Below are 19,811 nucleotides of genomic sequence, written 5' to 3' on the forward strand. Positions count from 1 at the left end.
AATATACGAGTCCGGCCAATATACAGTACCTGTTCGGGACCCTTTTTCATCCGTTACCGTATATCGGTGCTTATTTTGCGGGGAGGGCGGATTTCCGGCATCTGCTAGAGTTGCTCTTACGCAAACACGCCGCAAGCAAAGTGGTAACCCGTGACCCCCACTAGAATTCATTTTTGTGTAGACTGTAAATCTAGATCTAGCTTTATATTGCTCTTGCGATTGTGGGTTTCGCCGCAAACCTTCCGCGACAGATCTACAACCATGCGGGTTTCCCATCTCGTCCTCCTTGCTATTAGTGTCATCCTGTCCCGTCAGGTCCCACCTCAATCACCCCAACCATCATTGCCACTTGCTGGTGGCGGTGGGAAGAAGAGAAAACACCCGAGGAGGAAGCAGGAGGGCATGGATCGCACAGCTAAGTTGGGGGCTGTTGAGGAGGAAAAGGGGCCAACACCGAACACCTTGCTCCTCCCCCGGTTGAGTGGTCCAATGAAACAAAGGATCACCAAGGAGTATCGTCGGTTGTTTGGGGCTTTTGGTGGTATTGAAGAATTCTTTCACCAGGTTGTACACTATTTTCTTCGGTTCTGCTTTGCATCTTCAATTGATTTGAATGTGGAGGTTGGTGTGATTTGAGTGCGTTCTAAAAGAGGAACATAATTTTTGGTGGTTCTGTGAACTTCCATAGCTAAATTGTGCACCAGTGTGGAGTTATTGTGCAGTTTAACTGGGCATAGTAGAATCTGTGCGTCTAATTAGTGTTTTTATGAGAATTTAAGGTTTCAGTGCTTATATGATTAAAGATTTACCTTTATTTGGTTAGATCACCATGGACCATACCTGTATTGGAGGGTTTGTCCAAAGCAAGTTTGCAGCCGAAAACAGTATATTTTGTTATCTTCACGGCTTCGTGCCTTTTACCAATTTCTCCATGTACTTCTACCTTGTTTTTTCAGGTCCATGAGTTTCTTAACACTCTTGTAGATGCGAGGGACGAACTACTACAAAAGTATGTGACTATTTGCATTCAGCTTTACCCTTCAGAGTTCAGACATGCATACCTCACATGTTGTACAAACTCTCAGTGATGTGTTGTGCTTCTCAGGTCTGAGAACACCCGAAGAAGCATCACAATAAGGAAGGCCATGTTATCTAACAGTCGTAATGGTAGGTCTTCACATGACCACCTTCGCCTATGTCAACAGGTGAGGCATTAGAGAAAAATAAATCCATACCGACATCAACTAAGAAATGCTGTTAACATTCGAAGGTGCAATGTTGTGCCGACTTCAGCCTTTTTTATACCCTTGGGCATTGCTGTAGGTGGATAAGTTGGAATTTGAATATGAAAGACTAAAGAAAGATGCCAGCATTTACCATAATCTTCATGAGCAGCTTCAGCTGTCATCGTGCTACAAACTGGTAACGCGCTTCTGTTCTTCTCGCAAGCAAGTACCTTTGGTCCTTGATATGAACATACCAGATGTTGTGACACCAAACCTTTCTCCGTGGCAGATGGAGGAGAGCAACGATGAAGCGGAGAAGAAAATCCGTGAAGCAGCCTTCGCCAAAGGGGTACGCGATACCGCTTTCGAGGACCTGCTGGCCGTGGAGAAGAAGGATGACGCCTTCTGGCGTCGTCACGGAAAGCTGAGGTCGATCTCGGACAGCATGTAGGCAGTGAGACAGCAGACTAGGCGATCGCACTGACTGTCATCGTCGTTGCCAGTCTAAGACTCCAGGAACTAGAAACTGAATTTGTCCCTTGGTGAGAACTTGTGTGTGTTGAAACCATGGACGGTGTGATCGTGCTCGTCAAGCTCTTGGGCCTCCCCCTGTGCCTTGAACTCTTGAGTCATGGCTATGAATAAGATCTGAACTGGGCAGATCCAAATGAAAATGTGTTTTCCTTGGGTGGTGACTGTTGCTGCTGCTGCTGCGCTCTGGATCGTTGGCGCAATTTACTGCTGTTTGTTTCTCCAGCTAACACCGGCCCTTCTTGTCCCCCTACTGCTGAGTTTGCGATCGAGACTCGAGAGGTGTGAGTGCCGCAATTACTTCCCATCTCCCTTCAGTGATTTCAGAGAGTTGCCTTTTCATTTCCAACACGTAGAGCCATCGTAATTCACAAGTGCAATGGCCACGCGAAAGCAGCCGTCGCAGGGCGCGACGCCGGACGCTGCCGCTGCCCAGCCTCGGAGGCCCCGCGTCCTGGTCGCCGCCTCCGGCAGCGTGGCGGCGATCAAGTTCGAGATCCTCTGCCGGAGCCTCGCCGAGTGGGCCGACGTCCGGGCGGTGGCGACGGCCTCGTCCCTACACTTCATCGACAGGGAGTCGTTCCCAAGCGGCGTCGCCCTCCTCACCGACGCCGACGAGTGGTCCGCCTGGGGGAGGATCGGCGACGAGGTCCTGCACATCGAGCTGCGCAAGTGGGCCGACGCCATGCTCATCGCGCCGCTCTCGGCAAACACCCTGGCCAAGGTAGGTACTGTAATACCGTGGACACACCTGCGGCGTTCTGTGCTGTCCTGTTTTGATATTTTTTTTTTCTCTCGATCTGCCGCGCTCAGATCGCCGGCGGGCAGTGCGACAACCTCCTGACGTGCGTGGTGCGCGCGTGGGACTACAGCAAGCCCATCTACGTCGCGCCGGCCATGAACACCTTCATGTGGGACAACCCCTTCACCAGGCGCCACCTCGACGCTGTCGCCGGCCTCGGCGTCTCCCTCATCCCTCCGGTGACCAAGCGGCTCGCCTGCGGGGACTACGGCAACGGCGCCATGGCAGAGCCCACCGAGATCTGCAGGACCCTCAGGCTCTTCTTCGGTTCACAAGAGCCACTCTGAAAGACTTGCTCACTCTGTTTGCCTGCTGTACGAGATAGGTGTATCCGCAAACACTTTCTCTTCTATCAAACGCTTACAATGTGATGATCGTCCTCCATGGTACGTCTCTCGTCGTCCATTGCGCTGTACAAATCGTCGAGCACCCTGAAGATCTCCTCAGCTCTGGGCATTGACGGGGGCACACTGCCGGCCACGAAGGCGAACACCTTGTTCTTCACCTCGATCCAGCTCTGCCCCGGGCTCTTCCTCAAGCCGGCCTCTCTCGTCATCACCCTCACCCTCTTGGAGTCGTCCCACATCCCGCACGCGGCGTACAGGTTCGTGATCAGCGTGTGGTTGCCGGTGGTCTCCGCGCCCGCCTGCAGAACCTTCGCGATGGTGGCTTCGGCCATGGCTGCGTCCCCATGGATCCTGCAGGAGTTGAGCAGCGCTCCCCAAACGCACAGGTCGGCTCCCACCGGCATCGTCTCGATGAGCTCAGACGCGTCCTTGAGCAAGCCGGCACGCCCCAGGAGGTCGACCATGCACGTGTAGTGCTCCATGGACGGGGTAATCTTGTGCTCCCGCATCATCTGATCAAACAGCCGGCGGCCCTCCCACACGCGCCCTGCATGGCTGCACGCCGACAGAACGGCGACGAAGGTGACACCGTCAGGATCGACCTTAGCTTCTGCCATGTCTGTGAACACTGCCAGGGCGTCGTCGCACAGGCCGTGCATCCCATAGCCGGCCAACATAGAGTTCCAGGAGACCAGGTCCCTGCTCTTCATACTGTCGAACACCGTGCGTGCGTAGGCGACTCTCCCGCACTTGGCGTACATGTTGATGAGCCCGTTCGCGACGGGCAAGTGCCGGTCAACCATGGATCTGATCGCGTCGGCATGGACCTCCCGACCCAGCCGCACCGCCAGCAGCTCGGCGCAGGCTGAGAGAACAGTAGCTAAGGTCACCACGTTTGGCGAAAGCCATTGCTGTTGCATCCGCCGGAACAGCTCCAGTGCGCGCTCATTGTCCCCGGACGACGCGAAGCCGCCGATGACAGCGCTCCAGCTCACCACATTGGGAGCAACCATGCCGCCACGCTGCTCCATCCGGACGAGCACGTCCAACGCTTCGTCGCACATCCCAGCAGCAGCGTAGCTGGTGATGAGGGCGTTCCATGTCACGGTGTTCCTCTCCCTGGCTTCCCGGAAAACCTCCCGGGCGTCGTCCATCTTCCCCAGCTTGCCGTACATGCACACCAGCGAGTTGGTGACGAACAGGTAGCCACGGACGACGCCCTTCGCGACGCCGTAGCCATGTATAGCCCTCCCTTTCCCCAATGAGAGGTCGCCGGCGTAAGGGCACGCCGAGAGCGCCACGGCCACAGACTCGGCGTTCCCTTCGCATCCGCTGCGGTGCATGTCTCCAAACAGTTCAAGAACCACCGGATGCTTACCGCACCTCGCGTGCGCCGAGAGCAGCGTCGTCCACGTCACGGCGTCGGGGAGCGCCTCGTCGGCGGCGGCCATGCGCCAGAACGTGGCCATTGCACTGTCGGGGTCGCAGCAGACCGAGTACGCGGAGAGGAGCGTGTTCCAGGACATGGTGGTCCTCTTCGACGGCATTGCGTCGAACACGTGGCGGGCCTCGTCGGCGCGGCCGTGCCTGGCGTAGGCGGCGAGGAGCTGGCCGGCGACGTCCGGGTGGGCGTGCAGGCCAAGGTGGAGGGCGTGTGCGTGGAGGGCGGACGCGATTCGTGGGGAGGTCGCCGCGCGGAGGGCGAGGGGGAGCGTGTAGGTGTTGGGGAGCGTGGGGCAGAGCGCGCGCATGCGGCGGTAGAGCACGAGCGCAAGGTCTGGACGGGAGCGGCAGATGTGGGCGCGGAGGAGGCGGTTCCATGGGATCGCGCAGGTGGTCGGCGGGAGGTCGCGGATCGGTTGGTCGCCGCCAGCGACGACGGAGAGGAGGCGGCGGCGCTGCCGGTGGCATCGACGAGAATCGGTTGCTCGGAGGAAACGGCTCATCTGGCACTGGGTCCCACCAGTCGGCGTAGCAAAACGCCCATCTGGGAAGCTTTCTTGTTTTTTTTTATCATGTCATCCCTTTATTAGCTTGTGACAACAGTTACATTCTTGAATCAATAGAGCGATCAGTTCACTTGGAACCTCTTCAAACCTAGTACTAGTACTACAAAATCCAGACCTAGCCATTTGTGGCCAATTCATGCGCAACAGAATTTGCTTCTTTATAACAATGTCCAAGATAGTTTGCGGGAATTCACAAACGAGGTGATAACAATTGTGGGAAGATTGCTGCAGCTACACCCAAAGATCTGCCTCCAGCGATCACTGTCTCAATTGCCTCAACTTTTTTTTCCTCGAATACGCACAAGCATGCGTATCATTCATTAGAGAAATTGCCTCAACTTTGTCGAAACTGATCACCGAACAGACTGGGCATTTATCCAATTAACCCAAGAATCAAGCCATATTGGAGATAAAATCATATCCTCGGATGATATATTATCTTCACCACACTTATGAATACAGAAACGTCAACCGGCAAGAATGACTCAAAAGCAGGAAAACACCTAAAAATTGAGTCCTCCGCCGAGTGAGCTCCTAAACACTGATGGTGCATTTCATGAACAAAAGCAGGAAAACACCTAAAAATTGAGTCCTCCGCCGAGTGAGCTCCTAAACACTGATGGTGCATTTCATGAACACATTCAGGCGGGTGGGGCTTTTGGGGCTTTACTGTAAGAAATGATTGCGGAACGCTCATTACCGCAGGTGCAGGAAATCTAGAACATATCTCTGATGCCCTTCATGCTAAAACACGGGCACTACTAAACACGCTTAATAAAGCAACCAACATGGGTGTAGCCAAGTCATCTTTGAAATGGACTCCATGGTACTGAAGCAAACGATCTCAAGCCAGAACTGTGATCTAGCGCCACTGGGAGCCTTTGCTGCTGGAGATTAAATTTCAAAATGAAAGTTGCTTTTGGTAATGTTAATCTTTATGTATGTCCAAGGTCCTGTAACAATGCAGCACCTGTCTTAGCTGCATATGGAGCTTAGGGACTGGCAGCTATGAAATTTGGTTCGGCCATTTTCCTGAGATTGTAATGAACGATGTAGCTGGTGATTTAACCAGCAGGTCGTCGTAATGGAATAGCATATGTTCATTTCAAAAACAAAACGAAAAAAAATCAAGCCATACCCGAAGAGCCATGGCCTCTGCAGAAAGAACATCTGCGCACACATCAATATTCTAGTTCCCTCCCGCAATAAATTTTCCGTTTGTATCCCTCAATAATGCTCCAGCTGGTGGAGCAACATTTCTTGTTGTTAGCCAGTAGCAAAGTACAGATGTACAACCCTACTGAACAATCCCTTTTTCGAGGAACTGAGCAAACCTCGAACAATCAGCGGATGCAAACTATGATGAGCAACAAATCTATGGTTTTGTGACAGCTGAAATCTGTATAAATTGCAATATAGTCCTCCAATGTTTCTGCTGGTCAAGTTAACAAGCTCCAAACACAAACAACTCACGACATGAACATACATTGAAATAATGTCTATGCAGGGCCTCAGTCACCCAGGTAGTGGAAAGATAGGATACATAGATCACCTATTTATGTTTCTTCAGGTGCTTCCGGACTCTGGAGGGGCTCTTCCGAACATAGAGATTCTGACAGGAAATTTGCCATTTGTTACAAACAAGCAATGGTGGAGTTGTAGTCACGAGTCCCTGTCGAGAAGACACATAATGGTAGATTAATCCAAACCTTGTAGCTTGTGTTTTATTCATATGATTTGTCAAGCGCGATTAACTACAGAAGCAATTGGTATTAAGCAACTACTAGCATATTACTATATACTTTAGAGAGGACCAAACACCTTTGCGAGTAACAAACCCTAACAAACTACCAAATCAACCAGAGTGATTCAAGAAAGCAGCTCTTCAGAGAAATGAAATGTGACTAACATCAGTTGATTGGTACCTGGCGATCTTAATATTTCTGAAGGATAGCATCACAGTAAGTATCAATGTAACCATGGCGAAGCAAAGGTGCTCCAAGGAATGACCGCTAATGAAATATCTATTCACACTGTAAACCTTTCTGTCGGCAAGGCCTTCGAATCTTGCCAGAAGGTAAAAGCCTGCACCGAGATACCAATTAAATAAGACTTTTTTTTAAGGTTAATAAGTTTCGATGCATTAGATCAATTCACTGTTACCTTACCTGTAGCAAGAAACCAAAATCTTGAGTGTGTATACTTTGGCGGGAACAAGAATAGCATTGCAGGAATGGCAACACAAGGAACCAGGTTTAAAACTACCCACAGGCGCATATCATCAAGAATCCTGCAGCCAGCCAAGCCAGAACAACACATTACATACACATTTTCAGAATTTATTTGACGCCGATATTAGAATAAAGAAGCCCCACAACTGGGCACTTGTCTATACCTTTCACACGCACTGCTCACCAGTAAAAGAGACAAGAGCGAGATCAAACAAGATAACCCAGCCCTCTCATCAACTCTTTCAATTACCAATATCGACAAAAGCGAGGAGGCCGACATCATCATCTGCATTGTGAGAGCATCCAGTAAACATTCGTCTCAACAAAGGGTCTCATGGATCCCATTGGTTTATGCACCAAAAGAACATTCAGATCAGATACATAGTGCAATAATATTAATATCTAAATCACATAGAAACCCAGATACAAATATTTTTCGCCTATGGTGAATGCTTGAATTTAAAATGTAAGTAGGCAAACTGCATTTTGAACAGAGTAATTTACCAATAGAGTCCAAACTAGGCAAATCAGAAGTTTAATTAACAAATAGCTCGGTCCCTAAGTACACCAAAAAGACAAACTAATAATTAGGAAACTGCAGAGGGGAGGATGGCAGAAAGAAGAAATGTTTAGAATACCGGCAACCTGTCCCAAATTAACCGGTCATCATCTGGCTTGAGGTGATAGTAAGCTGAGCCAAATGCTGCCCCTACATTCCCCACATAGAAGAGGAACCATCCCAAGGCTTCCCACCTTAAGCTACATAATTTCCACAAAAGTAACATAGGTTTTATTAACACCAGTATAATTCATTTGACACATTCAGCAGAACATGAGAGCACAATTTTCTTTGAAGTAACAAATATCAGCTACAAATTTTACTTCTGTGAAACTTAACACAATGCAAGGAGCACACTATCATTTCACTCCGGCTTGTTCTTTTAACAATGATACTAGAATATTTCTTTAGGGAGCAAGCCACAGGATGATTAGTTGAGAACTAAATGACAGACTTCTGCAAGCAGGAATATCATACACATCTTAACTGACACATTTTAACCTACCACCCACATTTCAAATCCCACCGACTGTTTTATTCTACTCTGTTGCAAGACTGCGGATTTCTAAAGCTCATGCATTCCATCAAGAAATCTAGCAATAGGTAGGAAAACATGGTAAATTTTCCATATAAAAGAGAAAAAAAATTCAATTTCCACTGGATAAGGAATATTCTCTTTGATTAGAGCATTACTGCATATTCTCAATCAGTGGAGCTGAAGCCTCATTGGGCCATGGTGAGTCATGTTCATGGCCATCCTTTTGCAATACTCACATTTAATTCGGTCATCGTCCATTAATAAGTGCTCTTACTTGCTACTCCCTCCATTCCGATTTACTCGTCGTGGTTTTAGTTCAAATTTGAACTAAAATCACGACGAGGAAATCGGAACGGAGGGAGTAGGTACTAGTACACACTAAGAACTCTCTTGTAAGGTTCTCAAGCATAATTGATAAGATGTGCGTCCTTCACAAAATTGTTCAAGGTCTTTTACTGCGAATTTGACAATTTGATTATTCATCCCATTCTTTAAAGAAACAAGTATAGCAAAACCCTCAAAATGATGCATATCATGTGAAGCAAAAATATATATATTCACATGTTTAGTTCTTTAAGCTAGACATTTCCCCAAATAGCTGGTGTGCGAGCAAGGGAAAGGGCATATGGCTCACCTTATGCCGAAGCATCCACCGCCGAAGAGGCACAGGATAAGTCCTGGTACTCCAGCAAGGAGAAGCGGGTAGGCGGTGAGCACGTTGAGGGTGTTGGGCACGCCGAGTAGGTTGCGCATGTCGGCGAAGAGGTGGAGCGCCGGCGAGTGGCGGAGTCGTGGTGTGGCCACGAGAAGCAGCGCCGAGGCGAGGACGGCGCCGCCTGCAATCGCACGGCGACGGTTGTCGGTGCGGAGCACGGCTGCCGCGAATGGCCCTAGGCCGAGGCGGCCACCGCCGCGGTGGGGGTAGTCGGCGGCGAGATGCATGCCTAGATTTTCAGATGGCGGTTTCTTCGGCTTCAGGCCTAGATTCTATTCTCTTGGGCCGTCTTATTCTTTTGGGCCTTCTTTTGATTCTCTCTCCCTTTACACCACATCATCTAAAAATCTAAAAAACATCTATGCACCCCTAAAAAAAATGTTGCTAAAAAAAATCTGTCACTAATTCACAGTCTTTGAGTCTTGAGTGTGGAGCATTCATTCAGGAAATTCAAGAGGGAAAGAATATCTTTCAGTCTTGTAATTTCTTTTATGAACGTACGATCTTTAATTTTGAAGCTCATAATCTTATCAAATTTGCTTGTATGTTAGATATAGATCGGCATCGGGTGATCCTCACGACCCAATCCTTGTACATATGAACACCATTTTGAATCAATAAAGTTGGTGAGATGTCTAAAAAAAATTCCTACGAAAAAGCTGCTTCATTAAAAAAATATGTTTTTTTGCGGGAAATCTTTCAATCTATTCATCTTCAATCATGGCAGTACAACAAACAACAGAAATAAAAAATACATCCAGATCCGTACACCACCTATCAACGACTACAAGCACTGAAACGAGCCGAAGGCGCGCCGCCGTCATCGCCCCTCCATCGCTGGAATCGGGCACAACTTGTTGTAGTAGACAGTCGGGAAGTCGTCGTGCTAAGGTCCCATAAGACCAACACCCAAGAACAGCAACCACCGCCAATGAAAAATAATGTAGATCGGAAGGATCCAAACCGAAGACACACGAACGTAGACGAAGAACGACGAGATCCGAGCAAATCCACAAAAGGTAGATCTGCCAGAGACACACCTCCACACGCCCACCAACGATGCTAGACGCACCGCCGGAATGGGGGCTAGGCGGTGAGACCTTTATTTCATCTTCAGGGAGCCGTCGTCGTCTCGCCTTTCTGAGCAGGACACAAACCCTAGCAAGATTAAAAAAAGAGTAAAAACGGAGCCCTCCCGCCGACCCTTGGCACAAAAAAAATATGTTGGGCTCAAAAAGAAATACTAAAGAAATCTACGGTGCTAAAAAAATCTGCCACATAAAGTAGTACTTGCCCCCTTAAAAACACAAAATAGTTTCTTCCCACTACCTAAGACATTTTTTCCCGAGCAAACTGAGGTCTTATTGTGTGAGGAAGTTGGTATTCAATTGGGAATAGAAATGTATTGTCAACATAGTGCTACAAATTCCCCTAAAAAAATATAGTGCTACAAATACTAATCAAATATGAGGCATTTTTTCCCGTGACAAAAGGATGCATTTTTCGTTTGTTGTTCTGCCATTTAAAAAGAAACACCGCACTCTTAAAAAAGGAGTATTACTTATCATATGTTGTTCTGCCTGGAATTTTTGGTGGCGTCAGTCGATTCCGCGTAGCATGAGGCCGAAGATGGGGACTATGTGAGGAGCGGCAACGACGAGTGTCAGCCACCGAGGCGAGCTAGGACCTCACCGGAAACGACGCGTGGGCAACAACGAGTTGTGGCGTCTTAGGTGGAGGCGTGGGAAGAAACTTAATGGGGGGAGGGAAGGGGAGGGGACGGGAGGGGAGAGGTGTGTAGGGGAGTTGTTCATGGGGGACTTAGAGGGGTGGTCGGGGCGGCGGCCAACACGTGGTGGGGTAAGGTCAAGGGAAGGGCGGTACGACGAGGCCACCATAGCCTCTGGCGGAGGCAAGCACTTACAACAACTTCAATGGGCCGACCCAAACGGACATCAATTTTGTCCGCATTTTGTCCATTTGGGTCATCCGTCCGGGGTCCGTATCCGCTTTTTCAATTGGGCCGGCCATGCACCCAACGGGGCCAGACCCATTTTTAACATGCTACCCTGACATTTCCTCAAACATGTAGCAGGCAGCGCATTGCACGGGGAGGCAAGGTGAGAGCTGCAACAACACCGGCCTGGCGCGGGGGCAATGCGAGGTCGGCGGGGAAGGAACGACGAGCACGGCAGGGGTGCGGCCGTTCCGGGCGAGGCGAGGCCAGGCGCGGCAGGGGGCAGCAGGTCACGGTCGTCCCGGGCAAGGCGAGGCCGGGCGCACGGGGGCGCGGCCGTCTCGGACGAGGCACGGCAGGGCGTAGCAGGGCGCGGCCGTCCCGGGCGAGGCACGGCGGGGCGTAGCAGGGCGCGGCCGTCCCGGACGAGGCGAGGCCAGGCGCGGCGGGGCGCGGCCTTCCCGGACGAGGAGTCGAGGCGTGGCCGAGCATGGTGGGCTCGGCCGAAGTGCCTAGCTGCTGCTGCACCCCAGCGGCGGCGGAGGCGCTGGCGTGCTGCCCCGCCACCCACGACTTGGCCGCTGCCGCCGGCTAGCAGCTGCACGGCGGAGGTGTAGGCACGCAACCACCCCCAACCGCCCCGGTGTGAGGTGGCACACGGCTCCGACGAGGCGGCGGGGTGGGCGCGGTGGTGCACAACTCCGGCGAGGCGGCGTGGTCGTGCACGTCTCGGGCATGCGGTGGTGCCACGATTGGCATTAGGCAGAGCAACTCGATGGGTGGGCGAGCGGTGGACCAGTGTGAGACATACAGAAAAGATGGGTGGGTGAATGCCACGTGGGCCAGGGAGCACGGGGCAGTGGACAGAGGCGGACGAAGAGGACGCAGAAAACGCCTGCTTTGTCTTCAAATCAGACCCAGATTTGAGCTGGAAATAGGTCCGCAAGGATACAAAGCAGACGCAAAATAAAAATGGGTCTCTGCGTTGGGTTGTTGTTTTTGTCCGCGCAAACTCAAATGGACATGGATGGATGAAATGGGTTGCCCCATTGAAGTTGCTCTTAGGGTTGGATTTGGATCCGGGGCGTGAGGGTGTGGGGGGAGCTGCACGATTGGAGGAAGAAGATTAAACAGTTGAAGGAGGAACAATGAGATTTGGCCGTTCATCCCTGATCTGACGGCTATGAGCAAAAGTGACTGATGCAAAAAGAGATGAATATGCGGTCCCTAGAACTATTCATGCGACGTGGACTGGACTATGGCAGACGATGTACTGTCACGCTGATCAGTTGCTTGACGGATATATTGCTAGATGGATTCGAGCAAGGGCCTTGTTTGGATCCCTAAGTTAGAGTTAGTTTTAGTTAGTTAAGGCTCAAATAACCCAAAAGTATCCAAATATGATGGGTTAATTTGGGTTAGTTGGATCTAACCCACCCTAAAAAACTAGCCCACGCTAGAGGAGTTTATTTGAGTTAGTTCTCCTAGGCCCACTAAAAAAATTAGTAAAAAAATTACCCCTCCCATCCAAACAGGATCCAAAGTAGTCAAATGATTGAGAAAGAATATTTATTGTCAATTTAACCCTACTATCCAAACAGCTCTTTGGGTAAAGTTAGTTTAAAATTAGGTTAGAATCTAACTCTAACCTCTAACTGAGTTAGAGTATTCAAACAGGACCAAGGTCCCGGCTGCCGAGGGTATGCTGCCATTGAAAGCAGCAGGACAGATGACAGATCGCAGAATTTTGGCAATCAGGCTCAAAGTCCATGTATCCAGACGGTAGCCGGCTGGCCAAAGCTGAAGCCAGCACGCACGCAGACAGACCATCAGGCTAGCTCCGTAGCGGCTATGTATACACTGATGTGGTCGCTGCGGGGGCCGATCGGTTGGGTGCCAAGTCTACATTCGTATCGATTGTCATCGTATCAAGATACTGCTACCATGGAACTGAATCATCATCAAGGCATAGATATTTGTGCGTTGTGTCAGGAAGAAACTGAAGACGAGTACAACTGGCCGGCAATGACAAAATCGTGTGGGGCGGCGACAGGATCGATCGATCGATCCATAGGCTAGAAGCCAGCAAAGATGTGACGGCCAGCAAAAGATAACATGCACAGTTGCATCTGAACGTATGTATAGTTGCAGCATCTGGCCAGCAAAACCGTGGTCGCCGACGTCTACTCGACCGAGCAATGGAGGTTCTGCACATGTCTGCATGCCCGGCCGTCTCGACTGGATGCATGCATGCATGCATATATGTATGGATGTACAGTGTCAGTGCGTAATACTCCCTCGGTTCCAAATTACTTGTCTTCGAGTTGTCTAGATACAAATATATCTAGCACTAAAATGAGTCTAGATACATCCGTATCTAGACAAATCTAAGACATGTAATTCAGAACGGAGGGAGTATTCGATTCCGGTCCACGCGAGATCCCTGCGCCAGATCTGACGCCCTGACGACTGCGCCGTATCCACGGCAATACTGTGCACTGCATGCTGTCTCTGTGTCTCACGGTAGCTAGCAGGTAGTATCGGCTGATCAAGTGATCGATCGATGGACCCGAATCTTCTCTTCCCGCGCAGATTGGTCAACAGCCTAGCTGCCTTATTCCATTTCCCTTCTCGGCCTTGTCTTTAAGAGCGACACCAACGCGGCGATTCATTTCGTTCGCGCGCGTTTATTTGGGTCATGGCGAACAGAAAAATCGATCCAACACGCCGATTCAAATGGATGCGCGTCTGCTTTTCATCCGCTTGCCGATCCATTTCCTGCCCAATTTTGAGCCTCATTTGCGTCGGCGAGGATACGAAACGGACGCGCGCCGCGCCCTCCTACTCCCCCTGGCCCGCTAGTCGGTGGTAGCCTTCACCCTTTCTCTCCACTTTTCCCAAAACCCTCCCGCCCCCACGTGCGCTCCCGCCGCTGGCCATGGACGACGACCTCGATGCCGCTGCCGGCCTTACCTCCCTCGCCTCGTCCAGCATCATGACCACCCCCTCCGGCAAAGGCAAGCCTCGCGCCCCCCCTCAAGACCGCCGTGGCGCCCAAACTGAAGAAGAAGCTGACGCCCAAGGAGCGGGCAAGGGAGTCGGCCAAGATAAAGGGCCGGAGGCATGCAGCGGACGCAAGGGACGAAGCCATCACGGTGGCTGCCATCGCCGCCACCGAGCAGCAGGAGGCCACCAACGCCCGCGTCGTGGCGGCAATGAGGGAGACGCTGATGTACCTAGGGTTAAACCCTGTCTAGCACGGCCTCGTCAACGCCGCCATGCCCGCGGCCAACACCGGCTCTTTGCGTTTCCTTGGATGGTGTTGCCCGAGTCGCCCCGCGCGTCGGCGACACAACCGATGCCCGGTTTCCATGTCTACCCGCAAGCCTCCCGGCTCTCCGGGGAATGCTCCCCGAGGTGAGCGTGGTGGCACCTTCCACGCTCGCGCCCGCGCCCATCAATTTCAACGCCACACCGGTGGCCGGTGGCTCGTCATTCGGAGGGGCGAGGAAGCGCGCACGGCACATGCCAGCCGACATGCTGTCGAGCGCACGCAACCTGTTCGATGGAATTCCGGCCTCCGTCGATGAAGACTGCATGCAGAACATCATCTTCGAGGATGGGCCGTCGCGGCCGCTGGGGGTGGATACGATCCCAACGAGACACAAAGCAAGAACGGACGAGGGGCTTTCATGCCGTTCACCTTTGATCAAGATCAGGTCGCCTTCATGCATGATCAGGTCGTCCTGGACATGGACGGCTTCCCGCTTGACCACGAGTTTCCGGAGGACTTCGGACTCGAGGAAGAGGATGAGTTGGACATCGAAGGGGAGCCTTTGTTCGAGGACGAGCTCGCCAATCAAGCCGCCGGGGGAAAGCCAAAGCGCAAGAGCAGGCGGACGAAGGCATACACGGCGGCCGAGGACAAGCTTCTATGTGAGTGTTGGAGGAACATTGGGCAAGACCCCAAGACTGGTGCCGAACAAAAGGCATCAACCTTTTGGATTCGTGTCCACCGTGAGTTCCATGAGCGCAAGAAGTTTCCGTCGTACCAAATGCAAAGCACGCGCGGATGGTGTCCATTTCGAAGCGTTGGAAGGTGATCCAACAAGAATGCAAAAAGTTTTGTGCCATTCTTGAGAGCATCAAGGCACGCCCCCGTGAGCGGCACCGGCATGCAAGAAATGGTATGCTAGCAAGCGCCCCTCTTTGTGTCATTCCGTTTATGCTTGCATGTCCATTTCCATATCCACATCCATTAGCCAATATGCTTGCATGCAATTCATTTGTAGGCATTTCAAGATTTGGAGGCATTCAAGGTCCAACATGATGGAAAGTCCTTCAACCTCTCACATTGTTGAGGGTCATCAAAGACGAGGAGAAGTTCAAGGCGCAATATGCCACCCTCATGTCGCATGGGGGGTAGAAGGCCGTGGAGGAGGTTGGGGATAGCGAGAAGCCACGGCCGGCGGCTGCAGGGGAAGACCAACTCCAAGGAGGACAAGCGGGATGCAGCGTCGAATGCCTTGATCACAACCGTGAAGGACATGATGACCAAGAATGACTCAAGGAAGGAGAAGCGCCAGCAAGACAAGGAAGACATTGATACATAGGCTGGGTACATCTCCCGACCCTGAGGCAAGCCACACCAGAGCGCGCTCCTCCGTTATACCCCTCTGTTTCACAACAAGAATTATTGAACGGAAGGAGTATCAAAATTCGCCAAGTTGTGGTCGCTCCATTTCGTTCACGGGCTACATGGTGTAGAGTTTTTGCGAAATACTAGCTCTTTGTTACTCAAAATTATGGATTACAATCTCGTAAGACAATATCAATGACCACGCTTGGGGCCGAACCTAGCCAAACCGTAGTACGACCCTGAGCTCTAGCGAAGTTTGCCATAGAATGACTAGCACAATTGCCATTACGACGAATATGAGTAATAGAAGAGTCTTGTTCCCCCATACTTTGCTTGATTTCCTTCATCATAAAAGAATATTTGGATAAGTTGCTTCCCGATCTCACCAACATGGACACAGCCTCCAAACAGTCCGACTCGATATCGATGGGCAGGTTGCTCCATTGCAATGCCAAACTGACACCTTCTCGAATAGCGAGCATTTCAGACTCCAAAACATCATCACAATCACCAATATATATATCTACAAGAACAGAAGATTATACTGCCCATATGATCACGGAGCACCATGCTAGTACCCGCCAATCCATTAAGTATGGAATCATCCCTATTAAGCTTCACCCGTGCTTGGCTTGGTGGCAGCCACCGAATTTGCTCAGTTTGGATAATCACACGTGTGGGCTGAACTATTGGGAAACAATGGCTCACAACCATATTTCCCTTAAGGAAATCTGCGTTGTGGCCATTCTTCAGAGTGGATAGAGTGTCAAGGTAACTTGTCAGGAACCTGACAGAAACATCAATCGGGGGGTGGGGGGGTGGGGGGGGGGGCTGGAGAGGGGTAGGTTTTGAATGTACTAGTTCGGTCCTAACATGCAAATTCTCCATAGGAGCATCAACACACGAACCCAGACTTGTTCACTAGAATCACAAAGTAACTAAATGAACCAATCTTCATGACGCTTGATGTTGGCGAGCACATGCAGTTCCCAAACCTTAGCCATTGCCCTCCAGAGGCGCTGGGCATTACCACATGCACATAGGACATGAAATGAGTCCTCGTCCTCTTTACTACAGATCGGGCAAAGACCACGAACCTCCAGATTTTCTGCGTTCTTTGTTTCGCCAAGTGGCTAGAGAGTCTGTAGCGATGCGCCAAGCAAAGCAGAGAACCTTCGGTGGTGCCGGACTTGACCAGATAAGTTTCCAAACATCTCTGCAACCATCGGGTGAACCACTAGTGGATGCAACTAAAGTACTCAGAACCTCATCCGTTGCTAGCTAGTAGGCACTCCGCACTGTAAGTACCCCATTCCTTTCCGGAGCCCAGGGCAAAAACTCCTTATCAAGGTGAGGTGAAGACTGTATCTTGCAAATAGTCTGAACGTCCACCGACAGGACATATTGATATAACCGCGACACATCCCGGCTGCCATTATGATCGAGAAGTGCAGACACCCATTTGTAGCGGCATCTTCCTCTGCTTGAAAGCATGGAACCCGCGGTGCCCCGGACTAGCCAACGGTCATGCTAAATCCTGACCTTCAGTCCATTAGCTATCCTCCAAATGAAACCATTTTTTAACAACTCGAGACCATGACAAACAGATTGCCATGTTGAGGACGGGTCACCCATGAAAACATTGTCCTCGAGCCTACCATTAGGGTAGTACTTAGTGATACGTCTCCAACGTATTTACAATTTTTGATTGTTCCATGCTATTATATTATTCCTTTTGGATGTTTATAAGCTTTATTTTATACATTTATATCATTTTTGGGACTAACCTATTAATCGGAGGCCCAACCCATATTGCTGTTTTTTTTGCCTATTTTAGTATTTCGAAGAAAAGGAATATCAAACGGAGTCCAAACGGAATGAAACCTTCGGGAGCGTGATTTTTGGAATCTAACGTGATACGGAGAGCTTGGAGTGCAAGTCAAGAAGCTGCCGAGGAAGCCACGAGGTAGGAGGCCGCGCCCCCCCCCTATAGGGCGCGCCCCCTGTCTCATGGGCCCCTCGGGCGGCCACCGACGTACTTCTTCCTCCTATATATACATACGTGCCCCGAAAACATCCGGGAGCACCACGAAACACAATTTTCACCGCCGTAACCTTCTGTATCCGCGAGATCCCATCTTGGAGCCTTCGCCGGCACTCTGCCAGAGGGGGAATCGACCATGGAGGGCTTCTACATCAACATCCGTGCCCCTCCTATGAGTTGTGAGTAGTTTACCACAAACCTACGGGTCCATAGTTATTAGCTAGATGGCTTCTTCTCTCTTTTTGGATCTCAATACAATGTTCTCCCCCTCTCTTGTGGAGATCTATTCGATGTAATCTCTTTTTGCGGTGTGTTTGTCGAGATTCGATGAATTGTGGGTTTATGATCAGATTTATCTATGCATAATATTTGATTCTTCTCTGAATTCTTTTATGTATGATTGAGTTATCTTTGCAAGTCTCTTTGAATTATCAGTTTGGTTTGGCCTACTAGATTGATCTTTCTTGTCATGGGAGAAGTGCTTAGCTTTGGGTTCAATCTTGCGGTGTTCTTACCCAGTGACAGAAAGGGTTGCAAGACACGTATTGTATTGTTGCCATCGAGGATAACAAGATGGGGTTTATATCATATTGCATGAGTTTATCCCTCTACATCATGTCATCTTGCTTAATGCGTTACTCTGTTCTTATGAACTTAATACTCTAGATGCAGGCAGAAGTCGGTCGATGTGTGGAGCAATAGTAGTAGATGCAGGCAGGAGTCGGTCTACTTGTTATGGACGTGATGCCTATATACATGATCATGCCTAGATAATCTCATAACTATGCGTTCTTCTATCAATTGCTCGACAGTAATTTGTTCACCCACCGTAATACTTATGCTATTTTGAGAGAAGCCTCTAGTGAAACCTATGGCCCCCGGGTCTATCTCTTATCATATTTGCTTTCAATCTACTTTATTTGCATCTTTACTTTTTGCATCTATATTATAAAATACCAAAAATATATTTATCTTATCATACTATCTCTATCAGATCTCACTTTCGCAAGTGGCCGTGAAGGGATTGACAACCCCTTTATTGCGTTGGTTGCGAGTTCTCAGTTTGTTTGTGTAGGTGCGTGGGACTTTTGAGGAGCCTCCTTCTGGATTGATACATTGGTTCTCAAAACTGAGGGAAATACTTATGCTACACTTGCTGCATCACCCTCTCCTTTTCTGGGAAAACCAACGCTAGCTCAAGACGTAGAACTTAGCTTTTAGCAATCTTGCACAAAGACTGTCAGGATGGATTAGAAGGCGCCAAGCTTTTCTTGCCAATAAGGCTTGATTAAAGATTCGAAAGTCTCTTAAACCAAGACCTCCTTGAGATTTTGACTGATTCATCTTATGCCAAGCATGCCAATGAGCTTTCCTTTTACCTTTCTCCGCTCCCCAATAGTAATTCCTAACCATGCAATTCAGATCTTCACAGAGTCCAAGAGGAACTTTGAATACACTCATGATAAATGTAGGAATTGACTGTGCAACAGATTTGATTAATACTTCTTTCCCATCTTGAGTAGGATGCCCATCTTTCATAAGCCTTCTAGCTTCATCAACTAGCATAGAGTACTGCTAGTCTGATCACTAGTAATGGCAGCAAGGCTCAGATGGTTAACACCTAGTGTCACCTAGATGTCATGTATTCGCTAAACAATATGTTTTACCTGTGTAGGTCTTTGGATCATGTTGTTTGGGCCCTTGAATTTGACAACAAGCATTACACTCACCACAAATAAACAACATGCTGATCAATCATAGATATAATATCACAAATGACGACATATAGAATAGGCACAAAATGAATCTCACCAATCCTCAATATCTCCCATGCCTATAAGGGATTACTCACGCATGAGAGGGAAAATAACCAAACAACTCAGAGATCAGACAAAGAGAAATCATCTTTTTAATATCACGAAGATCCACAACAAGATGAATGATTAAAGAAGTGTCGATCTCAAAATTCATACGAATAGAGTGAAAAATCCTAATCTCATAACTTGGATTTGTCTCTCTACGGTGGTGTTTGAAATGAATGGAATGGGGTGTAAGCAGAAGAGACGGAATGGATCTCAGAGAGTCTTCCTTCTTTGAACCTCTTCTCTTTTTGTCATGGTGATTGTGGCGGTGGCCCCTCGCCGTATTGTATTGCCTCCCCTTCTTGAACGTTGCTTGTATACTCAAGGGGGTGGCGGCACCGTGTCGTACGA

General features: G+C 49.6%; 4 protein-coding genes across 5 annotated transcripts in view; 2 read left to right on the forward strand and 2 right to left on the reverse strand.

Annotated features, from left to right (window-relative positions):
* Positions 1 to 1,912, forward strand: part of LOC119275384 — a 4,403-nt gene extending 2,491 nt beyond the window's left edge. Inside the window, exons 1-5 of one of the 2 annotated variants that reach the window (XM_037556200.1) lie at positions 7 to 564; positions 957 to 1,009; positions 1,106 to 1,205; positions 1,324 to 1,422; positions 1,516 to 1,912. In XM_037556200.1, coding sequence (XP_037412097.1) covers positions 262 to 564; positions 957 to 1,009; positions 1,106 to 1,205; positions 1,324 to 1,422; positions 1,516 to 1,677 — 717 coding nt within the window. In that variant the 5' untranslated portion in view covers positions 7 to 261 and the 3' untranslated portion in view covers positions 1,678 to 1,912. Of the gene's footprint in view, positions 1 to 6; positions 565 to 956; positions 1,010 to 1,105; positions 1,206 to 1,323; positions 1,423 to 1,515 lie in introns of those variants that run through there. The other variant, XM_037556199.1, reaches the window with a different exon arrangement.
* A 137-nt stretch (positions 1,913 to 2,049) lies between these two features.
* Positions 2,050 to 2,927, forward strand: LOC119275385 (phosphopantothenoylcysteine decarboxylase-like). The gene is made up of 2 exons (XM_037556201.1): positions 2,050 to 2,481; positions 2,571 to 2,927. The coding sequence occupies exons 1-2, from the start codon at positions 2,137 to 2,139 to the stop codon at positions 2,844 to 2,846; spliced, it is 621 nt and encodes a 206-aa protein (XP_037412098.1). The 5' UTR covers positions 2,050 to 2,136; the 3' UTR covers positions 2,847 to 2,927.
* On the reverse strand, positions 2,895 to 4,852 carry LOC119275383 (putative pentatricopeptide repeat-containing protein At1g17630). The gene has a single exon (XM_037556198.1). The coding sequence runs from the start codon at positions 4,850 to 4,852 to the stop codon at positions 2,912 to 2,914; it is 1,941 nt and encodes a 646-aa protein (XP_037412095.1). The 3' UTR covers positions 2,895 to 2,911.
* A 1,441-nt stretch (positions 4,853 to 6,293) lies between these two features.
* LOC119275386 lies at positions 6,294 to 9,222 on the reverse strand. The gene is made up of 6 exons (XM_037556202.1): positions 8,878 to 9,222; positions 7,785 to 7,905; positions 7,311 to 7,432; positions 7,084 to 7,205; positions 6,841 to 7,000; positions 6,294 to 6,587 (listed from the first exon to the last, which is right to left on the reverse strand). The coding sequence occupies exons 1-6, from the start codon at positions 9,183 to 9,185 to the stop codon at positions 6,578 to 6,580; spliced, it is 843 nt and encodes a 280-aa protein (XP_037412099.1). The 5' UTR covers positions 9,186 to 9,222; the 3' UTR covers positions 6,294 to 6,577.
* Between the last annotated feature and the right edge of the window lie 10,589 nt (positions 9,223 to 19,811).

The sequence above is a fragment of the Triticum dicoccoides genome, chromosome 3B, assembly GCF_002162155.2.
Source record: "Triticum dicoccoides isolate Atlit2015 ecotype Zavitan chromosome 3B, WEW_v2.0, whole genome shotgun sequence".
Taxonomy (NCBI): domain Eukaryota; kingdom Viridiplantae; phylum Streptophyta; class Magnoliopsida; order Poales; family Poaceae; genus Triticum; species Triticum dicoccoides.

Bases quoted from the DNA above. Each gene is read 5' to 3' on its own strand.
- LOC119275386 (XM_037556202.1), bottom strand. From the start codon at position 9,185: ATGCATCTCGCCGCCGACTACCCCCACCGCGGCGGTGGCCGCCTCGGC. The intron at 7,906-8,877 runs GTGAGCCATATG...GAAATTATGTAG, and splicing joins GGTGGATGCTTCGGCATAAG to CTTAAGGTGGGAAGCCTTGG. The intron at 7,433-7,784 runs GTATTCTAAACA...CTCACAATGCAG, and splicing joins TAATTTGGGACAGGTTGCCG to ATGATGATGTCGGCCTCCTC.
- LOC119275383 (XM_037556198.1), bottom strand. From the start codon at position 4,852: ATGAGCCGTTTCCTCCGAGCAACCGATTCTCGTCGATGCCACCGGCAG.
- LOC119275385 (XM_037556201.1), top strand. From the start codon at position 2,137: ATGGCCACGCGAAAGCAGCCGTCGCAGGGCGCGACGCCGGACGCTGCC. The intron at 2,482-2,570 runs GTAGGTACTGTA...TGCCGCGCTCAG, and splicing joins CGGCAAACACCCTGGCCAAG to ATCGCCGGCGGGCAGTGCGA.